Below are 24,450 nucleotides of genomic sequence, written 5' to 3'. Positions count from 1 at the left end.
CTGAATAAGGTTACAAGGCAGCTTGATTCATGACCCAGGGGGGCGGGTCTCTGCTGTGGCTTCAAATTAAACAGAAGTGGTTGTTATTTTTTTTGTGTGTGTGTGAATTTTTTCCCTCTGCTTAATTCCTTTACATACTGGTAACTCGTGGTATGGAGTGTCTGGTTAGCCGGATTCTAGAATAAACTTGTGTAACACAACCTATAAGATAGAAAGTCCATTTCTGTGTCAAAGTCAACATTATGACACTGATATTGGAGAAGATTTGAAGGAACCTCCAAATCTGTTTGTGCTTGCCAAAACTTGCATAAAGTTTACACTAAAAATGGCTCTCGGGTGTCCGATCACAAAAGGAGAATGTTCCCAGGGGAGAACCGCCCCTTTGCTAATCTAATGGCATCTGTCAACAGGGACCATCTTTTGCCAACCGCACTTCAAAACAAAGTCTCAAACCAACACTGCTTGGAGGTTTTTATTGGCTCATTCTATTAACTTTTTTGACTGCCTCACTTTGTTTCAAGGATATCATGACATAATTTAAAGATAGTCGAATTCCCTGTTTTTAGGGGTGCAGTTCTATGGATTGTAACCAGCATGTGTCAAGTTCTTCAGCGAGACCTCAATGTCTTTGGGTGCAAAGGAAATCTATTTCAACTCAACTTACTGCTCTGCTCCTGGGCTTCCAATGTATTCAACCCAGGACTGGGGATATATCCCTTTTCTGCAGCAATTAGTTCAACTGATACATCTCAGAAGTTGCTCAAAAGCAACTTTGGGGCAAACCTTGGTTATCAGAGAGTTGATAATTTGCCTTTCTAGAAATTGGCCTCAGTTCTGTTGGATTACTGCAGTGTTTTCTTGGCAGTGGCTGGGGCTGGGGTTGGGAGAGAGCAGTCTGAGGACCAAGCCACTGAGAGACCGATTTGGAAAACCTAAACCCCTCAGTTATCATATTATGCTGATCCAATTTCCAGGAACCAGACCTTCCTTTCTTCCCTAAAGGTTTTTAGAAGACTCCATTTTGAGAAAGAGCCCTGAGCAGTGGAGGACTGAAGAGTCGTTGGTAGTCATACCACCCACAGGGTCACTAAGTATCACATAATGTTGACTGACAGGAGATGGGTATGAAGCAGGGTAAGTTGTCAGTGGGGCTGAGAAATGGTTCTGCAAAGACAAGGATCGGAACCAATACATGACCAGCTGCATAATCTAACACAATCTTTGTTAGAAATCTGCTTTATTTAACACAATGAAAGAAAGTAGAGAGCAGAAACACTCATTCTGTAGCATGATCCACAATAAGTTTCAGTTTTCAGAGAGGCATAGGTCATTTTCACCCCAGAATCATGGGAACCCGATAGAGCTGATCATACGATGGACACGCCAAGAGGACATGTACTTCTCTGAATGTCAGTGATTTTGAATCTTCTGATGGTGAAAGATGGGAGCTCAGGTAAAGCAGGTGTAGATAGTGGAAATGAGAATGAGGCCACTTCAGCTGTAACTCAGAGGCCAAGGGACGTTGGAGGCAGGGGAGAAGTAGCTTCGGAGAGGGCAATGCAGCTGTAGACTTGGACAATGTGGGACCAGGACTTAGTGGACTTAGGCTTAGTGCTTGGACTTAGTGCTTGTAGCTCTTCCTGCTGGAGGATGAGGTGGTGGCGTATCTGATGGTGGAACTGCTGCCTCCAGAGGAGCTGAAGCCACCCCCCACGCCTCGGCCACTGCTGGAACTGAAGCCACCTCCAAGGCCGTGGCCGCTGCCATAGGAGTAGCCGCTGCCTCCACCCAGGCCTGAGCCACTGCCCATACTGCTGGCACCGCCAAAGCCACCAGCGCCGCCATAGCCGCCGGAGACGGTGGACTGCACCACAGCTGTGGACGGGAGACAGACAGGGACACACGAGACACGGTGAGCTCTTCCTGCCAGCCTGAGTCCAGCCAGAAGAGCACAAGGGCAAGGGAGGGAGGCAAGCAAAGGTACTTACAGATGTTGACTTGTCCAACGCCTTCTCCACTCAGCCTAGGAAGGGGGAAAACACAGGGAGCATGAGACCTCAGAGCCACCAGTGGGCAGAGTGGGAAGCGTCAGTGTGAGGCTAGCCCACGGGGAAGCCGCCTTCCAAATGGTCCTGAGAGCAGCCACTGTGGCCATAGCTAGAGGGCCTTCAGCTCGGGCTCCTGCCAGCCTTTCTGCACATGGATCCAGATGTTGGAGGGGCCTGTGTGAGGTACCCACCTGCACTCCTCGCCCTCCAGCAGCTTCCTGTACGTGGCGATCTCCACGTCCAGGGCCAGCTTGACGTTCATGAGCTCCTGGTACTCCTTCAGCAGCTGGGCCATGTCCTGCTTGACCTTCCTCCAGCTCAGCCAGCTTGTTCTTGGCATCCTTGAGGGCCATCTCTCCACGCTGCTCAGCATCAGTGAGGGATGACTACAGGTTGGCGCACTAGAGGAGGGATGTAGGCAGAAAGGACTGGCGATTCAGTCCTCCAGAGATTAAGCACGCTGCTGCTTTCTAGTGAGGAAGAGTCCTAGAGCATAGAATTGGTGGAGAGGGAATCCTGAATCTTCCTGTCTAGCTGTTTGACTAGCTACTAGTCTTTTCAAGTCTCTGAGCTGGTTATCAAAGTCTTATGCCTTTTGTATTAACCGCCTGCATAGGACATGGGTGGTCAGTAATGGAGCACCCTACAGTCTACACGTTAGAAGAATTGGACAATTGGATTAATTTGAGTGTTGTCTCCAAAGTAAAATCTGGACCACAGACAATTGTGTCCTGCATGACTACAACTAAATTTGCACAACATTACAAACATGGTGCAATGAGGAAGTGAATTTTCCATGAGACTATTGAAACCTGCCCTACTCCCACCTCAGAGTCACTTACATGTTTGGGAAACCCTGTTCTCTCCTTTCACTCTTCCCGCCCCCTTTTTTCTGAATCATGAGCACATTTGCAAAAACCTTTCCTCAGCTCTTATGGCCTGCCTTTCCTTCCCATTTGTTCTTTTGCAGCTCCCAATACAATCATTCCTCTAAGACCAATATTATCTCCATACTTCTAGACCAAATTCTACTCTTGTGACCAGGAGAGACATTTCTATGTGCTTGTTTCATGTTCTTGGGATTGGAGCCACTCCCCCTGAGAGATCCAGTGGAACCTAGTAAGGACAGCATCTTTTTTTCCTCCCTTATATTTTCCAGAGCCCAGGGATGTGTCCAAATGATGGTTGATGACTGGCTGATGGTCTAGCAAGGGGATAATGCTGTTCTTCGCTTCCTCTCTCCCACCCTCTGCTCCAACCTACCTGCTTTTGGGTGTCATTAATGTCAGATCTCTCTTTCTCTCTCAGGATCATGTGACTTGAATTCAGTAGTCTCCTTCTTCGTGCTGTGCAGCAAAGTGGTCTGCCCTCCTTCACCTGCAGGAGTTCAGAAGGAAAGAAAGGCAGGTATGGGCTTTCATATATGAACAATGACTTTCAATTCCCAATCATAATAAATTTGTACCAACCAAATGATGTTATATCTCTAAGAAAAGTAGATGGTACAAGATTATTTGCTGTTGTACAACTGAGTAGCTCTGGAGGGTTATTGAGCACCTAGTTTTGCAGTAAATTAAAATATGATGTTCTTCATATCTATGGGATTCACAATCAGGAAGAGGTTAAAGGCAAAGCTTGGAAGTACAATGTCGTTAGAATATATATATTTTTTATACTTTGTCTCTTGCTTTTTACTCTTCCAGGCTTCAACAAAGGGATTGAGACACCTAATCTTGATGAGCTCATCTTCTCCTTTGCATCTAAGAAGATTTTGAAGAGAGATGCTTGAATCAGTGAGTAAAGAATTTTGAAAGAGCCTGTCTTAACCCAACTTTCACATTAAATGGATGATTCTTGTATTGAACTATTAGTTCATGGAGCCTAGAAAGTGACTGCTCTCTCATTTTCTCCTCTAGCATGTACTTGGTGATGAAGTCCATTGCCTATTTTATTCATTCTATTTTCCTTGGGCAATACTTTACCATTTTCAATTCAACTGGATATTTTCCCTAAGGAATCATGCCCATGACTGGACCTGGCCACTCATAGGCTTGAAGTGTGGGCTTCAGAAACAAGCTCCTTTCTCCTCTTTAACTCATTTTTTTTTCTTGAAGTCCTTCACCAGGACTGCATGTATTTAAGCCCTGAGTCCAGGCAATCACTAAAGGCGGGGAGACATTCCGGTTGACTCCTGAAGTTGTTGGGGTGCTGCTCACACAAAGGCTCCAGGTTTGGCTTTATGATGTTGGTGCTCTGATCTGGAAGGGGGGGTCCACTTGGTGTGTAGATACTTTTCTTTTTTTTTAAGATTTTATTTATTTATTCATAGACACAGAGAGAGGCAGAGACACAGGCAGAGGGAGAAGCAGGCTCCATGCAGGGAGCCCGATGTGGGACTTGACCCCAGGTCTCCAGGATCACACCCCAGGCTGCAGGCAGCGCCAAACCGCTGCGCCACCGGGGCTGCCCTAGAAGGGGGGTCCACTTGGTGTGTAGATACTTGTTCTATTGCTCCAGGAACCACACCCAGAAGAAGACAGAATGGTTATTTCTCAGACATAGAAAGTAAGATATTTATATTGTTATATTTCTAAATAGGCCAGGGTGGTCTCCATGGTGCTGGGCTACTAAGACAACACAGAGAGGCTCAGTCTGGGAGGCATGCTCCCCCAAATCATTTTCCTTCTCAACCCACAGATCTCACAAGTGAAATTCACCAACAAACCTTTGAGATTTTCCTTCCCTATAAGCTACTGTGTCCATCAGTGATTTTTCATCACTTCCTCTCCTTCTCTTGACAAGCAGAATCACAAATGTAATTTAAAATAGGTTTTATCTGATATATTGTGCAAAGCTTTTATTTTCTAGGAGATGTTAGTAAAAGGAATGTTGAATGTGATCTAATGATTTAATTCTAATCTAAAAAGATTTTATTTATTTATTCATGAGAGACACATAGAGAGAGAAGCAGGCTCTGTGCAGGGAGCCCGATGTGGGACTTGATCCCGGGACTCTGGGATCACGCACTGAGCCAAAGGCAGATGCTCAACCAGTGAGCCACCAGGCATACCCTAATCTAAATTTCCATTTAGAGCAAGTATCTCTTTGAAAACTTTCTTTATGGATGGTCATGCTCTGTTTCTAGAATAAATTCATTTTGTAAGGGATTATCCATACTTGTGCATCTCAAATATTTCTCTCAAATGGGCAGAAAATAATTTTATCTTTCTTTTCTTCTCTTTGTTTTTCACTTTTTCTTCCTACCCAGAGCCTCAAAGCAGGTTATGACTGATCTTTTCTTTGTATCCAACCACAGACCCTTCAGTGGTAAATGCTAACCCATTCTGTTTTATTTTGCTTCATGCTTATCAAAACTAGACTATTCTTCCCTGGTAGAGATGAGGGACATTTAAGAGACCCAGTGGGTTTTTATTTATTTTTGTATATTTTTTATTGGAGTTCAATTTGCCAACATATAGCATATCACCCAGTGCTCATCCTGTCAAGTGCCCCCCTCAGTGCCCCTCACCCAGTCACCCCAATCCCCCACCCACCTCCCTTTGCACCTCCCCTTGTTCATTTCCCAGAGTTAGGAGTCTCTCGTGTTCTGTCTCCCTCTCTGATATTTCCCACTCATTTTCTCTCCTTGCCCTTATAATCCCTTTCATTATTTCTTATATTCCTCATATGAGTGAAACCATATAATGTTTGTCCTTCACTGACTGACATACTTCACTCAGCATAATACCCTCCAGTTCCATTCATGTTGAAGCAAATGGTGGGTATTTGTCATTTCTGATGGCTGAGTAATATTCCATTGTATACATAGACCACAGCTTCTTTATCCATTCATCTTTCGATGGGCATAGAGGCTCCTTCCACATTTTGGCTATTGTGAACATTGCTGCTGTGAACATTGGGGTGCAGGTGTCTCAGTCTTTCATTGCATCTGTACCTTTGGGGTAAATCATCAGCAGTGCAATTGCTGGGTCGTAGGGTAGCTCTATTTTTAGCTCTTTGAGGAACCTCTACATGGTTTTCCAGAGTGGTTGCACCAGTTCTCATTCCCACCAACAGTGCAAAAGGGTTCTCCCTTCTCCACATCCTCTCCAACATTTGTGGTTTCCTGTCTTGTTAATCTTCACCATTCTCACTGGTGTGAGGTGGTATCTCATTGTGGTTTTGATTTGTATTTCCCTGATAGCCAGTGATATGGAGCATTTTCTCATGTACTTGTTGGCCATGTCTATGTCTTCTTTGGTGAAACACCATACACAAAGATAAACTCAAAATGGATGAAGGATCTAAATGTGAGACAAGAATCCATCAAAATCCTAGAGGAGAACACAGGCAGCACCCTTTTGGAACTTGGCCACAGCAACTTCTTGCAAGATACGTCTATGAAGGCAAGGGAAACAATAGCAAGAATGAACTATTGGGACTTCATCAAGATAAAAAGCTTCTGCACAGGAAAAGAAACAGTCAACAAAACTAAAAGACAACCTACAGAATGGGAGAAGGTGTTTGCAAATGAAATATCAGATAAAGGGCTAGTATCCAAGATCTAGAAAGAACTTATTAGACTCAACAGCAAAGAAACAAAAAATCCAATCTTGAAATGGGTGAAAGACATGAACAGAAATTTCACCAAAGAAGTGACCCAGTGGTTTTAAATGATTTCTATTACCTTCTGCTTGTTGTGAACATGGAGCCACAGTGGCATCCCAGGGGAGAGCTGGTCTCCCTCCCTCCTGAGTGTCCCCCTGGTAAGACATTCGTTGGTTGTATAGTCTGGGGGCTCTGAAATCCCATGGTGGCTCCTTATGGTGGATTTGCTAGACATGGTTCCTGAAGAGGAGAAGGCTGAAGAAAGGGTGAGAGGTTGGAGGGTAGAACTGACAAGAGGTGAAGGAACATGAGATACCTTCTAGCAGCCACTGTTTAGGGAAGACTGGGCTAGGCTCATCCTGAAAGTTGACCTTGCAGTTTGGGAAGGGTTGGCTTTCAAAAACAGTGAAACCTGGCAGCCCAGGGGGCTCAGTGGTTTAGCGCCGCCTTCAGCCCAGGGCCTGATCCTGGAGCCTGCTTCTCCCTCTGCCTGTGTCTCTGCCTCTGTGTGTGTGTGTGTCTCATGAAGAAATAAATAAAAATCTTTTATAAATAATTATACTTAAATAAATAAATAAATAAATAAATAAATAAATAAATAAATAAATAAAAACAGTGAAACCTCATCCTTATTATTAGAAAAGTTATGAAATATGCAGATAGCATTTTTGGCTTCCGTTAATCAGGGGAAAATTCTCCTATCTCTGATCTTTGATTGATATCAACACAATAAGACTATTCTGAATTCACTGAAGCTAGGAGTTAGGCTTTGTCTCAAACAAAGGTTCAGAATATTTTAAATGTATATCAGAATATCCTAATATTCTCTCTAACCTGATCTTTTGTGATGACTGAGAGCTAGAAATCCAAAAGCAATCTATTGCTAATGTCCTAATAAAAGATGACCATTTTCCAATAATTGCAAATATGTTGTTTGAATTGTTTTTTTCTGTTTTGTAAAATATTGGATAGGTAGAAAAGTATAAGAAGAACTTAATAAACCCTTGGATACCTTCACTCAGATTTTACTATTGTTATCTCAAGATCAGCTTTATTTTATTCATAACTTCACCTTCTTTCTTCATCCACTTTAAATATATTTGAAAGGAAATTCTGAAGGATCATATGATTTTACCAGTAAAAATTTCAGTTTTTCTGTCTAAATGGCAGATTTAAAAATTGACCAAAATGCTATTTTTATGTCTTAAGTTTGTTAATTCTTTAACATCATGAAGTGTCTAATATTCAAATTCCTTGTATTCTTATTGATTTTTTATAATTTTTCAATTCAGGGTCTAAACAAGGTCCATACATATTTGTTTGAGTGATGTATCCTCCAAATATGTCCTTTAAATCATTTAATCTTCTCTTTTTTTTTTTCAACTTATTTCTCAAGTAAACTGGGTTAATTGTCCCTAGAGTTTTTTATTCTTTGGGTTTTGTGATTCCATCCACTGGTGTCATTGAATATGTTACTCTCTCCTCTCTCTCCTGACAGTATTCCTGTCAATGGGTACTTAAATCTAGAAAGGTAATAAGTTTATTTTACATATTTAAACTTTTCCAGAAGTGGATGCAGTTTAAAGTGTATGAGAATGAATATTGTCACTGGGGTGCCTATATGATTCAGTCAGTTAAGTGACTGACTCTTAGTTTTGGTTCAGGTCATGATCTCAGTGTCATTAGATGAGCCCTGCATGAGGCTCCTCACTCAGCATGGAATCTGTTTGAGAATCTCTCTGTCTCCCTCTGCCTCTCTCCCCACTTGCATGTTCTATAAATAAATAAATAAATAAATAAATCTTAAAAACAAAGAGTAAACATTTTAAAAAAGAATGAATATTGTTACTACAATATTTACATATTTAGAAATGACTAAGTAACATATGTTTGTCTATCAAAATAAATGTTCAAGGCTAGTCCCCAGCCATGTAATTGAAGATATTTCTGTGCTTTGGGGGGACTGTTGGTGTGTATGAGTTTGTGTGTGTGTGTGTGTGTGTGTGTGTGGGTGTGTGTGTACACACTTCCTTTAGGTATTCCAGTTATGCTTGTGTTGGACCCACTTTATCTGTATTTCCTCTTGACTCTCCTTTGATATTCTTTGACTCTTCAGTTCTACTCTCTTTTCTCAATATTCTCCTGTATGTCCTTTATTGTGTGCATTTAACATACCTATTGCCTTTTATACTGATACTAAATTGGCCTTCATTTGCATTGTGGCTTTATTTTTCTCTCTGTCTCATATCTGACCTATAAGTAATGTTTTAGCTGTTATTGTCTCATTATATGGTTTTTATTCTCAAATTTAATAGGGGGTTTACTTGATTAATTTTGGTAATATTTTATAGTAACTTTGTGCTGGTAAGTGATTATTATCTGTTTTTTGTTTTTCATATTCATTTCATTTTCAAACAGGTGTTACGGCTCCCCAGGGCTCTGTGGGTTTGTAGTCTTCCTGGCAGTTCTTCCCTGATGTGTCTCTTACTTTTCTTATCTAATTTGGACTTATGTGAAACAAAGATGAAAACCTTGCCTTTGTTCTTCAGAAATCCTTCAGACATGTTGAAGAGACTTGCACAGTTATTTGCAAATAGGGTTTACAACTGCTTTCTCTGGTTCAAGGTGTATGTGGTGGGGGAATTAGAGGCAGAGAGTGTGGGGAGAAGGTGGAGGGTTGAAGGAAGGAGAGAGGTTGGGGAAGAGTTCAGGAACAGGCTGCTGCCTACTCAAGACCTAAATTGCAATAGGTAGAGAGTAGAACAGTTGCTAAGAAAAATATTTTTAAAAGCTTTACTATAATTATAAAGTTGCCTATTCTTGATTGGGCATTTGTTTAGTTGTTGTAAACTTTTGACTGTTTTCCAGAGCTCCTACAGAGTTTACTCAGACAGTTTCTGGTTGTTTTTGATGTTTCTGGGGGCATAAGGAGAACTTGGAGGTTTCCAGCCTGTCATTCTGCTATCATCACCTGCACCATAAGACTTTAATTAAATAAATCTATGTATCTATACTGTTTTTGCAACTTCTTCTGTTAGATGCTGTTTTCTGTATAATTTTCCAGGTCAGTTGTTTCCTTTCCATTATTCCTCATGAATGCATAATAATATGAAAGTTAAATGGGCTTAGATTTTGGAACGCGTCATCACTTTATCTGTTGTTGGGAAGTCCTGGCAGAGGAAGAGGAGGTGCCAATGGGAGAGGCTGCGCATGTGTTAGAAGTGAACACAGGAGAATACTGATACAACAGGATCCAGAAGCACCCTCTATATAATATTGGATTGAAGAAATTTTCTCTTGTGATGTGAGAGCCTGGGAGCTAGGAAGATAAATGATCACTCATGAAGAAAAAGGAACTGATGTGATTAAGAGCAGGACAAGTTGAATGATGAGAGGAGCCATACCCTGAATTTTCATTTCCCATTCATAGAGGTCAAACCTGGCCATGCCACACCAGAGGGGTAATGTGGAAACATCTCTTCCAAGTACCAGGGACCCAGCTTCATCCGTTTCCATGAGAGCCTTAGGGTGTGGCAAGGTGGGAATTTCCATTCTTGTTTTGCCTTACACTTCAAGAAATCAGCATATGATTTTTGTACCTGAGTCTTTGGATTCTTAATTTGAGAACCTCTAGTATGTTCAATTTTTCCATGTTGTGAAGATTGTCTGGATTCACATCCACATACATACAGCTACTCACATTTGTGCTGTTTCCTCAGTACACATTTCTAGAGGATAATTGGACTTCAGAAGTACAAACACTTTAATTTCTCTTGATATACGTTGTCAGGCAAATTTCTTGATCATGAAGCTAATTCCAAGAAAAAATCAAATATTTATACCTTTTTTAAATGTCCTTTTGATCTTATAGGCCAGAAATATATTTCCCCAACTGATAATTTAGGGTTTCAATGCTGGGAGGTGTAGTGAAGTGGTCTTAGAGGCGAGGGAAGTGAGGCCAAGCCATTTCTGCCTGGTACAGGCAATAAAAAGCAGAGTATACAATGATGGAGGACCAGGTTCTTCCCATTTGACTTGCCAAAAATTTAAACAAAATCTTATCCACGAAGGAAATCTCGTGTCAGGACACCAAACTGTAGGCTTTTGTATCTCTTTCAAGGAAGAGACTGAGGTTTATGGGGACTGGGAGTATCTTTAATATGTGAATAGGCATTGTCCATTGAAAAAAACCTCAAGAAGAACTGGTGACAAATCAAAGACATAAAACAATGCATTATGTAATAAAAATGCTTTATTTAGCAATTAGAAGAAAGCAAAGGGAAGAGGGAACTTCACAGAGATACAGATTCTACGTTGGAGAACAAGTCACTTGTGCTTTCAGGACCACTGCAAGGAAGGAGGAACCCAACACTGGGAAATTGGGGAATTCCTGGTTACCTGGAGGCAAGTGGGATATTGCCCTGTTCTAGAGTAGGACCCAGGTAATGTTTCAGGAATGAAAATGTGGAGAGGTAATTCCTTATAATGCTCAGCCTCATATACCAAATAATGGAGGCAAGAGAGTACTATTTTGGTAACAAAGTACAGCCCCACTTGTGTTATATAATGGTGTAACTCAGAGGTTGATCTCCTATGGTGAGCAATGTATGCTCAGGTGGGGCAGGGATAGGCAGTGAGGAGACACCAAGGCACGCAGAGACTTGAGCTCAAACTCAGAAAATAAGAGAAATCAGAGACAGGGGAGGAGAAGTAGCCTCAGAGAGGGCAATGCAGCTGTAGACTTGGACAACGTGGGACCAGAGCCGATGGCAGGACTTAGTGCTTGTAGCTCTTCCTGCTGGAGGATGAGGTGGTGGTGTATCTGATGGTGGAACTGCTGCCTCCAGAGGAGCTGAAGCCACCCCCCACGCCTCGGCCACTGCTGGAACTGAAGCCACCTCCAAGGCCGTGGCCGCTGCCATAGGAGTAGCCGCTGCCTCCACCCAGGCCTGAGCCACTGCCCATACCGCTGGCACCGCCAAAGCCACCAGCGCCGCCATAGCCGCCGGAGACGGTGGACTGCACCACAGCTGTGGACGGGAGACAGACAGGGACACACGAGACACGGTGAGCTCTTCCTGCCAGCCTGAGTCCAGCCAGAAGAGCACAAGGGCAAGGGAGGGAGGCAAGCAAAGGTACTTACAGATGTTGACTTGTCCAACGCCTTCTCCACTCAGCCTAGGAAGGGGGAAAACACAGGGAGCATGAGACCTCAGAGCCACCAGTGGGCAGAGTGGGAAGCGTCAGTGTGAGGCTAGCCCACGGGGAAGCCGCCTTCCAAATGGTCCTGAGAGCAGCCACTGTGGCCATAACTAGAGGGCCTTCAGCTCGGGCTCCTGCCAGCCTTCCTGCACGTGGATCCAGATGTTGGAGGGGCCTGTGTGAGGTACCCACCTGCACTCCTCGCCCTCCAGCAGCTTCCTGTACGTGGCGATCTCCACGTCCAGGGCCAGCTTGGTGTTCATGAGCTCCTGGTACTCCTTCAGCAGCCGGGCCATGTCCTGCTTGGCCTTCTGCAGGGCGTCCTCCAGCCCAGCCAGCTTGTTCTTGGCGTCCTTGAGGGCCATCTCTCCACGCTGCTCAGCATCAGCGATGGCGGACTGCAGGTTGGCGCACTAGAGGAGGGACATAGGCAGAATGGACTGGCAATTCAGTCCTCCAGAGATCAACCAGGCTGCTGCTTTCTAGCGAGGTAGAGTTCCAGAGCCCGGGTGTCACGGAAAAGGACATCTGCCTTTTTTGCCCCGTCTTGTTCTGTTCTGCACAAATTATCTAGTCTGGGTGCACATGAGAAAAACCTGTGCCCTTTTTTAATGACCCTGGACTACACTGGATGAAACACCAGCAGATTTAGAAGAAATGGACCTACTCGCTTGTTTCGAGTGCTGTCTTCATAGCCAGACCAGGAGCTTTTGTGCTGAGCTCATGTGGATGCCACACTAACTTATACAAAATTAGGAGCGTCCTCCCTTAAGGACGTGCATTTCACATCTAGCTGCTGAGATCTGGGCATCCTCACTCCTAAGGGATTCTAACGCGCTTGGGCAACACTGATCATCATCATAGGTCGTTGCTCAACTTTCTTTTTCAAGTGAATCTTGGGCAGATTTGGAACAAGAAGTACCCCTCTGCCCGCCTCCCCTTTTCTTTCCTGACTGGTTTCTGGTATTCCTAAACCAATCCTTCTCCTTCAGCAATGTCTTTTAAAGGTCCAGGCTACCTTTTTACAGTCTGACTAACTGGGATTGTTCCTGTCACCTGACAGTATCATTGTCTGGTGTTGGCATCTGTGTGTCCTAACCTGTGGGACCTCACTAAGGCTGGGAGCTGCGTGTCCTCCTCTCTCTGCTGTTCCCTCAATTCCCAGCATTTCCCAAATGGCGGCTGCTGACCAGCTGGTGGTGTAGCAAGGAAAGGATGCTTTTCTTCTCCAAAGGCCCCCACCGTACCTGCTTCTTGACATGGTCGATCTCAGATCTCAGCCTCTGGATCATGCGGTTGATCTCGGCAATCTCCTGCTTGGTGTTGCGCAGGTCGTCCCCGTGTCTGCCCGCTGAGACCTGCAGTTCCTCGTACTGGAGTCCAAAGAGAGAGCAGGTGGTGTATATGGGCTTTCACATGCCCACGGTGATTTGACCTCTGAGTCAGGAATTTCACACCCTTGGACCTAGTGGCTTCTCCCCAGGGGGCTTTAGGGAAGGTTGATGTGGCAAGGTCATTGGGTACTGGACATTGATCACAGACCCTCTTTTGATGAGGCCGCTGATAGCCTGTCCAGTTGGGACCAACTGGTTCTGTGTCATGTTTCTGAGAGCCAGCATCAGGGTGGAGACAAAAGCAAAGATCACTAGGTCCTTGGCTATGCAGCTGTCGTCCTGCACCTGGGTTCTTTGACTTACTGAACTTGGACATAAAGTCTGCAAATGCCGACTGTATGAGAGCAGGGGAGCCATCCTACGAGAGAACATCGGCTTCCCCGCAGCAGACTTCCCAGCAAAGGATGTAGCCTTGCTGGTGTTGAGGGCGGGGACACGGGCACTCCTGGGCAGCTGCCAACTCAAGACTCACCTTGCTCTGGTACCAGGACTCAGCCTCAGCCCGGCTCCTCTGGGCGATCTCCTCATATTGGGCTTTGACTTCAGCGATGATGCTGTCCAGGTCCAGGTTGCGGTTGTTGTCCATGGACAGGACCACGGAAGTGTCGGAGACGTGGGTCTGCATCTGAGACAGTTCCTGCAGAGCACAGGACAGTCAGATCATCTCTTGCTGTGGCCTTCACAGCGGTATCCAACCCCAAGCTCTTCCACCCCCCGCACTGTCCCATCACAGCAAATGCAAGAGGACTGAGATGCTTACTGCGTCATACAAGGCTCTGGTGAAGTTGATCTCATCTGTGAGAGCATCTACCTTGGCTTGCAGTTCAACCTTATTCATGTAGGCAGCGTCCACGTCCTGGGGCACAAGGCAACAATGTGGAGTCAGCTGAGCCCCCCTTCCCAGTCTGAACCCCCTTAGCCTCCCCGTGGGCGCCCTCTTGGATGTGTGCAGGGACCCAGAGTCCTCTCCCTCTCCGCGGAACACGGCCCCCTGGTGTCCACCTGCTCACCTTCTTCAGGGTGACAAATTCGTTCTCTGCTGCCGTGCGCTTGTTGATCTCATCTTCGTATCTAGAGTGAGAACGGGGTGGGGGACGCTGGGCCAGTGGCCAGGACGGTCCCGCAGAAGCAGCCTGGCATCCCAGCTTCCATGAAGCAGATATATCCAACTTGAGCCTTCCCGCCACTGAGCCCCAGAAATGATTTCCTGTGTTCCCTAAAGTTTTTGTGTCTTTTCTCTCCCCGTCTATCTCTATGGCCCTTTTGTTGCTTTGGGGTTGTTTTGAGGCCCTAATTGTGATTCTCGTTGCCATGGACCTGTTTCCCTATGGGACCATATCCACCTCCGGCCAGAGCAGCTGGCGGTCTTCACGTGCGCATTTCAAGAACGGAGCCCTCCATGCCCTTGAACTCACTTGTTCTTGAAGTCCTCCACTGTGTCCTGCATGCTCCTCAGCTCCGAGTCCAGGCGGCCCCTCTCCCCCAGGATGCTGTCCAGCTGTCTCCTGAGGTTGTTGATGTACTGCTCAAACAGGGGCTCCAGGTTCTGCCTCACGGTCTTGGTGCCCTGCTCCTGGAGCAGAGTCCACTTGGTGTCCAGGACCTTGTTCTGTTGCTCCAGGAAGCGCACCTGGAGGAAGACAAGGTGGTCATTTGCCAGAGAAAACAAGGGAGAAAGAGACATGAGCTGTCCCCTGGATGTCACCCAGGTCCTGGGCTGCCTCAGAGCATGTATGGAGGATGAGGCTGACAATGCTGCACCCTCAAACCTATTTCCTTCCCACTCCAGCAATCCTAGTGTGAGATTCCTCCAGTGGACCCCTGGGGTCGTCTCACTACGACGCTCTGCAGCCTATCAGTGACATTCCACAGTCTTCTCTCTTTATTGAAAAGCACCATCACACGTTTCCCTGTTCCATCACACAAAGTGTATTAAAAATCAGACCTCAGTTAAAGGAATGTTAAATATGCAGAATGTGACAATTAAATCCAATTCAGTAATGATTGGCTTCCGACTCCTTCTGCTTTGGTACCCGGTTCTCCTCTACAACGAATGCCCTGATGGTCATGCTCTGGTTCTGCACAGTTAGTATTTCTATGGATATAGAAATATTTCTGAGTCTTTTTCTTCTAATCCAAGCAGAATCCTTTTCTTTTCTTTTTTCTATCACTCTTTTTCCTCATGCCCGGAGCCCTAGAGCAGATTTCCACCTGCAGTATCTTTTAATCTCTTGGAATCTTCAGAAGGTCAACCTAACCCATTCCGTTCTCTCACTGCCTTAATTTGCTTCCCACTTCCCCCAAGTAGAGTATCCTTCCCTGGTGGGCTGAGGGACATTTAAGGGACCCAGGGCATTTAGATGATGTCCATCACCTCTGCCTGCTGTGAACATGGAGCCCAAGCGGCACCCCGGGGGAGAGCTGGTCTCCCTCCCTCCTGAGTGTCCCCCGGGTTGGACATTCATTGGTTGTCTAGTCTGGGGGCCCTGAAAGGCCAGTGGAGGCAGGTGCTCCTGGCTCACCTTGTCGATGAAGGAGGCGAACTTGTTGTTGAGGGTCTTGATCTGCTCGCGCTCCTCCGTCCTCACCCTCTGGATGGTGGGGTCGATTTGCAGGTTCAGAGGAGTGAGGAGATTCTGGTTGACGGTGACCTCCTGGATGCCTCCGGGGGGGCACACGGGGAAGCCAGAGCCCCCGTAGCCACCGGCAAAGCCAGCTCCACCACCGAGCCCGAAGCCACCACCAGCTGCACCCCCAAAGCCAAATCCGCTGGCAGCTCCACCTCCATAGGCAAAGCCACCTCCAACTCTGCCACCATATCCGCCGCTGATGGCACAGCTGCCGCCTCCGATGGAGATCCTCTTGGAGCCGCCCAGGCCATAGAGGCTCCTGCTGCCAAAGCCAGCTCCGCCACACGCTCCGCCAAGGCCACCACTGCCCCTGGAGCGGGACACGGAGACGCTGCTGAAGCCCGAGCGGCAGACCCCGGGGACCCTGGCCGAGCTGGCGCTGAAGCCCTGGTGGCCGATGCTTTGGCTCCTCATGGTGGATCTGCTAGACATGCTTCGTGAGGAGGAGGAGGCTGAAGAAGGCGCGAGAGGCTGGAGGGTAGAGCTGAGAGGAGCAGATCTGTGAGATGAGCCTCCCGGCAGCGGTTTATATAGGGTGAAAATGGGCTGGGCCCGTCCTGGAAGGTGAGCTTGCAGATTGGGAAGGGCTGGGCTTACAGACACTGATGTAACATCTGGATTATTAAAAAAGTTATGAAATATGAAGATTGCATTTTTGGCTTCCTTTAGTCAGGGAAAAATTACTCCTGCCTCTCAGCTTTGACTTGATCTTAGTACAATGAGACTATTCTCAATTCACTGAGCTTGGAGTTAGTCACTGTCTCGAACAAAGGATCGGCATGTTATGCTTGTACATCAGAAGGTACTAAGGCTCTCGTCTCCACCTGTGTTGGACCCAGCAGAGACAGGGGATTGAAATAATATATTGCATATGCTGTCATTAAAAATTTCATCTTTTTCATAATTAAAAAGTTAAATATGACTTTTTCCCTTTTATCTAAAACTTCACCCACGTAAAGGAGTAAAGTCACAATGTAATTGGTCCCCATGTTCTTATCTCCCAGTTTTATGAAAGTCATTGTCTCATGGCCAGTTACTGCTCCGTATTCCCACAGTATTTCCTTAGCAATTGTAAATTATTTGAACACAAATACCAGAGATCTAATTGTCTCTGTGGCACATAATTCTACATGTATGAGTAAATGAAAGACTCTTTTTTAAAAAAAAAATTTATTTATTTATTCATGAGAGACACAGAGATAGGCTGAGACAATGCGGAGGGAGAAGCAGGCTCCCTGCAGACAGCCCAATGCAGAACTTGATCCCAGGATCATGACCTGAGCCAAAGGCAGACACTGAACCACTGAGCCACCCGGGCATCCCTATATGAGAAACTCTTTAAAAAAATAACTAAAATATCATTTTTATTATTCCCCCAAATTTATATATTCATTAATATCGACAAATATCGATTCAATCTTCAAATATTCATGTTAGTATTATTCATGCAGTATATCTTGGCTGTCCAAGTCAAGATCCAAATAAGTTCCACACATATTGTATGTGGATGATATGTCTTTTAGGTCACACATCTTTCAAATTTTTTGAGTCATTAGATCCTCCTTCCTAATTTTCCTGTAATTTATCTGTTAAAGAAATCAGGTTATTTTTTCCCAGACAGATTACGTTCTTGGATTTTTCTAATCGCATATTCATTGTGTCTCGTTTAACATCTCTTTGTACCTCCTGTATATCCCATAAAGTGATAGTTAAAGCTACAAACTTAATATGCTCTATGAACATTCCAGATGCCGATGGAGTAGACTCCCTACTGATATATTGAATGTTATTACTTACAGTCGTTTGTATGTTTAAAAGTTGAGGAAGGAATAGATGTTCGAGGAACAAAATACATGCTCCAGGCTGTTGCCCAGCCGATCAATTCCCATATATGGGTGCAAGCAATATTTCCCTTTCCTGTGTGTCTTTGTAGTAATCTCACTTGGACGTGGTTCTGTGTTTTTTCCTGGCACATACGTGATGTGTGTGTTGTGTATGTTTATGAGAGAGACTGAGAGAGAGATGGAGAGAGATACTGGGTGGGACTGTATATGTACAGAGGGAGCTCATATTGTTAAAAAGCATTATTTTATGCATATTTATGTATATATAAAACCCACCTATATATTCTCTTTTCAGTTACACCTGCGTTGAATTTTTTGGTGTTTTCTCTTCATTCTCCGTGCTGGCTGCTTCCTGCCTGCTTGGTCCTCTTCCCTCTGTCTGCCTCCCCTTCCGAGTCCATTACTGCGCCTTCAGCAAGGCCTGGGCCTCCTTGCCTGTTTCCAGCTTGGCCTATATTTCTATGATGGCTGTCTTGTTTCTTTGCTCCTTTTCTGAGCTCTACAAGCTCACATTTTCTTTTTTATTATCCCATCCAATTGCCTCTTCATGCTCTTATTTTATTTTGGTGTCTATTTCGTTAAGTTTTGGGTAATATTTTATTGGAACTTTTTTCCGTTGAGTGTTTTTCACATGTCTCTTGTTTTTCTCATTCTCTGTGGTTTTTAACATAAGGTATCTTTTGTGGGTCCTGGAATAGTTCCTTTCTGACCAGTGCTCATCTTTTTTTTTTTTTTTTTTTTTTTTCCAGTGCTCATCTTTGAGTGAGGTCAGACCCTCCTGGGCTTGCCATTTGCAAGGTGTCTTCTGGGAGGGGGCCAGAGCCATATCCAGGCTAATAGGGATTCTCATTATGACAACCAGCCTCGTGAATAATTCCTTTAAGCTTTCATTCAGACAAGCCAACAAAGGTCACTGGAGAGTGGCTCACAATTCATTCTCAGGCTTCTTTGCTTCACCAACACAATGCTGCCAATAGGCCTCAGCTGATTCCTTATTCAGCATTGCCTTTACAGTTTCTAGAAACTTCATGACAAATGGGGTCCTGCCTCTGGCCCACACGCCCAGTTCTGACTGTTGCAAGCAAGGGATTCCTGGATTTGCCCCTGATGAAGTGTCCTTTACAGTGAATTGGCAGGAGCTCAGTGAGTCAGCAGCGGCTGGCATGCGGGAAAACCTGTGTTAGCTTTGTTTGCTGTTCCCATGTGGTTACTGTGTTGTTTGGTTTTGATTTGTCAGTTTGCTCTAAGTGCTCTTCACTGAGATGTGTAGCTGAGGCCATCTTCCCTCTGAGTTTTCTTAACAGCCGTGCTTGTGTGTCTTAGAGAATGTTCCTCTTCTTCTTCTTCTTTTTTTTTTTAATGGGATTTTAAGATTTTTTTCATTTTGGTGGTTGAGGTGAGGATGGAGTTTCCCTTCATATTTCTTATTCTTCTTGTCATTTTCAGGTAATTTCTGGAAGGGGAAAGACCTTCCTTTCATCTGCTAGGTTCCATTCAGAAGTCTCCTGTTCACATATTTTTTTTTTCAAAGATTTTGACTTATTTATTCACGAGAGACACACAGAGAGAGGTAGAGACATAGGCAGAGGGAGAAGGAGGCTCCCCGGGGGGAAGGGACTCTATCCTAGGACCCCTCTCTCACACTTCATAAAAATAATTTTATTCAGTGCAGATGTCCTTGCCCTCAGGGTCACCTGACAGTTTTCAACAAGACACCATCATATTTGCCATCCGTAGAAATTTAATCCTGAATGAAAAGCTCTCCTCAGTGTGACAATTTACTTAATTGCTTAAATAAAATTTGTGTCATTGAACATTTCGAGCAGATACAATCACAGAGAGTAGCATATAAACCACCAGGTACCCATCACCCAGCGTAAACAATTATCAATGCTTTCTCATTATTGTCTCATCTAACCCCCCTTCTTTTTATATCTGAGTCCTCTACTACTTTTGTGGAAATAACTTAAAGGAAATCCAGACATCAAGGCATTTAACTCATAGATATTTGCAGGCAGGTCTAAGGAATGACAACTTTTTAATCCAACTGCGTAACAATACCATAGCTTTCTTAAGCAACAGTCCTTTTAAAATGACATCTAATACCCACTTATATTTGAATTTCTCTGATTATCTCAAACATGTCTTTATCCTGGTTCGCTGGAAGCAACATCCTAACCAGGTTCATATATTGCATTTGACTGCCGTGTGTCTTCAGGTTCCTTTATTTGGTAACAAACTCCTTCCTTTTCTTTCATATGCCATTGATTTGTAGAGAAATTACTTTTCCTGTGGAATGTCTACATTCTGGATTTGGCTCACCGTTTCCTGTTGGTGTCGTGTAACTTCTAGCCCTAGTGTTCCTGCATACTAGTAGTGGTACTGGAGTTAATTACATTTATTTCCATGGTGTCAGGCAAGATTAGTACTAGCCGTGCTCTGTACTCCTGATCTCATCAGATCATGACATACACAATACTAGCTGGTCGATTTTTAGTGATATTAAGGCTAATCAGGGGACTTCTGTGGTTCAGTCATATCACTTCATTGAAAAGTACACAATAAAATTTCACCTAAGATCGTGGCATTCACTGATCACTTCCTAGACTCAGCACTTCATGAGGAGTTGCAAAATGGCAATTTTCTGATTTTATCATCCTGCCTCTGCATTGATTAGCCAGGACTCATATATAAAGAAGGACTCTTCAGGTTTACTCTTTAGGTAAACTAATAGTAAATTCATCCATGAGAGTCAAAATAAGTACTTGATTCTTTCTTTTTTATTTATTTTTTTTTACATTTTATTATGACAGTACAAGAATAATCATGTAATGTCACACTCTATCAAAGGTATAAATCCTATTGCATCCAGCAACATCACAATACTTCTTTTGCTGTAACACTGGTGTTAATGTTTACTTTTTAAAAAAAAAAAATTTATTTATTTATTCATGATAGACAGAGAGAGAGAGAGAGAGAGAGAGAGAGAGAGGCAGAGACACAGGCAGAGGGAGAAGCAGGCTCCATGCAGGGAGCCCGACACGGGACTCGACCCCGGGTCTCCAGGATCACTCCCTGGGCTGAAGGCAGCGCTAAACCGCTGAGCCACCCGGCCTGCCCAATTCTTTCTCTTTTAAAATCACTTTCTAGTGGCCTCTGGGCAGCTCGATCAATTAAATTTCTGCCTTCAGCTCAGGTCATGATTCCGAGGTCCTGGGATTGGGGTCACCCCACCCCGATCAGGCTCCCTGCTCAACAGGGAGTCTGCATCTCCCTTTCCATCTGCCCCACACCCTGCTCAAGCTCTCTCTCTCTCTCAAATAGATAAATAAAATCCTTTTTTTAAAATCACTTTTTAGACCAATGGATTGGAAATCTGGCAATTTCCAAAGGTAACCAAGGAGGTTTTTAGTTTAGTCATTCATTTTGTTTTAATTTTTGGTATAATTATAAATTCACAGTTTAAAAAATATAGATTTGATATATTTTAGTCCATTGCAGCCATTAGTTCTTTGGGTGCTTGAAAGTGTCCCATTTTAGGCCAGTGGGAGTTTTTCAGATCGGCTTCTGTGTCCTTTTGACGAGACTCACTCGGTTTCAATAGCGCCCTTGTTTTCTGAGATAAGGTGTCTCCAGCGTACCTTGTACTTACCTTGCAACAGACATGGAATCAGTCATTTTGGCAAACAGCTCTGGCTCCTTTTATTGGGAAATAATATTCATACACTAGAATTTCGATGATAAGAGCACTCACCGGTACTGGGTTGTCTCTGCTTTGAAATCTTTTCAATGGACAGAACTACGAAAGATGTAAGAAGATATTTAAAAACAAATCAAAAGTTTGTAGTAATATTTTCAATTCAAACAAGGTTGCAGGATGACTTTATACCCGTATTTATTGTTTCTCTCACTGAAATCTTGGCCCTGAATGACATAAACATATTATTTATTTGCTTTATCCTGCACCGTACCTATGGTAGTCTCAAAATCACAATATCAATGTTACTATTAAAAATAAGTCCACTGAATGCACTTTGTGATTTCTCTGGGGCTACTTTCTCCAAGTATATGAAGAAAAACAAATTAGGAAAAGGGGATGGAAAGAGAGAAAGAGGTGAAAGAAAACTTTCATGAACATTCAGATGAATTCTAGGCTGACAGTCTCAGACAGGAGCAGGAACACAAGGTCCTCCTTTACCACAACTGTTGAAGCAGAGTTTCTTCAGTGAGAGGAGCACAGATACAGAGGACAGTGACCTTAAGGAAGTAGCCTACAAAAGGAGCATGAAGAGGTTGGGAACTGTAAAAACGTTGAAGGAAATGGAGTCTCTGAGTGGATATGCTTCCAAGACCTGAAGTGGATGGTTTTCCTGCCCATCCCTACTTGGTAGTGCCGAAGGGATCGTGGGGCCCCTGGAGTCTAGTAAGTGAAAGCATCGAGAAGGGACTGCCCAACAGGAGTTACGATCCAAAAGGGCTGCAGCTACTTCCAGAGATGGACACCTCAACCCTTTTGTCCTCCTATGCTTGGATCTACTGCCAGTTTTTCATAAGTCAAATACAATGACTAGGTAGCTAGCAAGGAAGTCTGTAGGGATTGCCTCCTGGGGCATGGAGCAAGGCAGAGAAAAGCAGCCTGCGCTCAACCGCTCTCTGAAGCATTCCATCCCCTGACTGTGCTGCACCCTTCCCTTCTATGAGATGTGCACCCTCCCATGCATTGGGATGTGCTCAGAATTGTACCCAATGCAGCTGGAATCTACCTTGGACTGCCCACTAGCGATCATGCTGGATCACAGAGGATTCGGCTATGGTAGACTTTGGGTATGTTGTTAACTAGCAAAGAGTTCTTCTACTTGAGTGTGTTGTTAAAAAGATGTATTTCTTATCTTTTCCACATACATGGACTCTGTACTGAGGAAGGCAATTGGCGAGGCTTCTCAGGAAGTCAAATCCAGTATCTAACCACCATTGTACCCAGGGCTCATTCCTCACCTCAAAAACAACTCTTTGCTGTTGCAAAAGAAATCCATTCCCTCTTACTCAGTCCTCAGTGGGGAAAGGGATAAAATGCAATGTTTTCTTCACAGGGATACAGGTAAATCTAGAGTTAAATCTTTTCTCCCTTTGTACCAAAAAGCAAAACCACAATTAACCCCAGATTTCCTATAATGAGGACATCCCTGGGGCACTCTTTTTTATTCCCTTTTGAAACAATTTTCAATGATGAAATTAATACATGTTCAACATTGGAATATTCAGAAAGTACACAATTTCAAAGAAAAATGGGTTATTTACATTAACATCAACTTGAGCTAACCAATATTATTATTTTAGCATACGTGCTAAACGCTAAAGTAGCATACGTTACTTCTCTCTGTTTCTGTCTGTCTCTCTCTACTTTAGTTGTTTTATAATTTTGTTTACAAATTTGGCATTTGTTAAAAATATAGACATAACTTTAAGGCTTCACACTTAAAAAAATATTTTATTCATTTATTCATGAGAGACAGAGAGAGAGAGAGGCAGAGATACAGGCAGAGGGAGAAGCAGGCTCCATGCAGGGAGCCCAGTGTGGATCTCAATCCTGGGGCCCAGGACCACACAACCAGGCCCTGAGCCAAAGGCAGATGTTCAACTGCTGAGCCACCTAGGCATCCCTGGAGGCCTCACACTTTAAGCATTTTTTGTGATAAACTTTTTATTTTAGAATAATTTAAGATTTACAAACAATTTGTGAAGATAGTTCAGAGGTCCTGTAGACCCCACACACCCAATTTCCCTGTTATTAATATCTCACATTAGTATGGTACATTTGTCACAATGAATGAACCAATATAAATATATTATTAACTAGTCCATACTTTACTTGGATTTCTTTAGCTCTTACTTAATGTCCTTTTTTCCGTTCTAGGATCTCATCCAGGATACTACACTGCATTTAGTCATTCTATCTCCTTAACTCCTGTTGGTTGAGACTGTTTGTCAGGCTTTCCTGTTTTGATGACCTTGAAAATTTTGAGGAGCAATGGCTAGATATTTTGTAGGTGTCCACACTTGGGATTTGTATAAGGTTTTCTCATGATGACACTGGGGTTATGGGATTTTGAGAAGAAGATGGCAGAGGTGACATGCCATTCTCATCCCATTGTATCAAGGATACATACTATTGACATATTACTGTTGATGTTAAGCTTGATTACCTGGCTGAGGAAGTGTTTGTCAGATTTTGGTAAAGTTATTATAAAGTTATTCTATTACCCCTTTCCTTCATGCTCTTTGGAACAAAGTTATTATGTAGAGCCCACACTTGGGAGGGGTGCAGTTATTCACTACCTGCTGGAAGCAGGAGCACCTATGTAAATAATTGAGAATTCTTCTGCATGAGAATAATCTATCTTCCCTCGTCACTTAATTTAATCATTTATCCATATCAGCATGGGCTCATGAATATTTATTTTGTATTTTGCATTATAATCCAATGTCCTTCCTTCCTTCCTTCCTTCCTTCCTTCCTTCCTTCGTTCCTTCTTTCCCTCTTTCCTTCCTTCCCTCCTTCCTTGTACAAATTGTTCCAGTTTGGCTATTGGAAGCTCTTTCAGTGGGCTTTTTGATTTTTTCCTAAATTTTTGGCACTGAAAGATATTCCACAGTTATCTTGTATATTTTCCACCCTAGGCCTCGAATCAGTCATTTCTCCAGGGAGACTTCTTCATTCCTAATGA

General features: G+C 43.9%; 1 protein-coding gene and 1 pseudogene across 1 annotated transcript; both read right to left on the bottom strand.

Moving 5' to 3' along the window:
* Positions 1 to 1,621: 1,621 nt before the first annotated feature.
* LOC112921258 (keratin, type II cytoskeletal 6B-like) lies at positions 1,622 to 3,362 on the bottom strand (annotated as a pseudogene).
* Positions 3,363 to 10,893: 7,531 nt separating this feature from the next.
* Positions 10,894 to 16,577, bottom strand: LOC112920999 (keratin, type II cytoskeletal 6B-like). Its single transcript, XM_026000036.2, has 9 exons — positions 15,775 to 16,577; positions 14,668 to 14,882; positions 14,263 to 14,323; positions 14,013 to 14,108; positions 13,725 to 13,889; positions 13,106 to 13,231; positions 12,051 to 12,271; positions 11,800 to 11,834; positions 10,894 to 11,686 (listed from the first exon to the last, which is right to left on the bottom strand). Exons 1-9 carry the CDS (start codon positions 16,312 to 16,314, stop codon positions 11,433 to 11,435), a joined length of 1,713 nt encoding a protein of 570 aa, XP_025855821.2. The 5' UTR covers positions 16,315 to 16,577; the 3' UTR covers positions 10,894 to 11,432.
* Positions 16,578 to 24,450: the final 7,873 nt, after the last annotated feature.

This window comes from Vulpes vulpes, chromosome 8, assembly GCF_048418805.1.
Source record: "Vulpes vulpes isolate BD-2025 chromosome 8, VulVul3, whole genome shotgun sequence".
NCBI classification, from domain to species: Eukaryota; Metazoa; Chordata; class Mammalia; order Carnivora; family Canidae; genus Vulpes; species Vulpes vulpes.
This window is presented reverse-complemented; position numbering and strand designations above follow the sequence as displayed.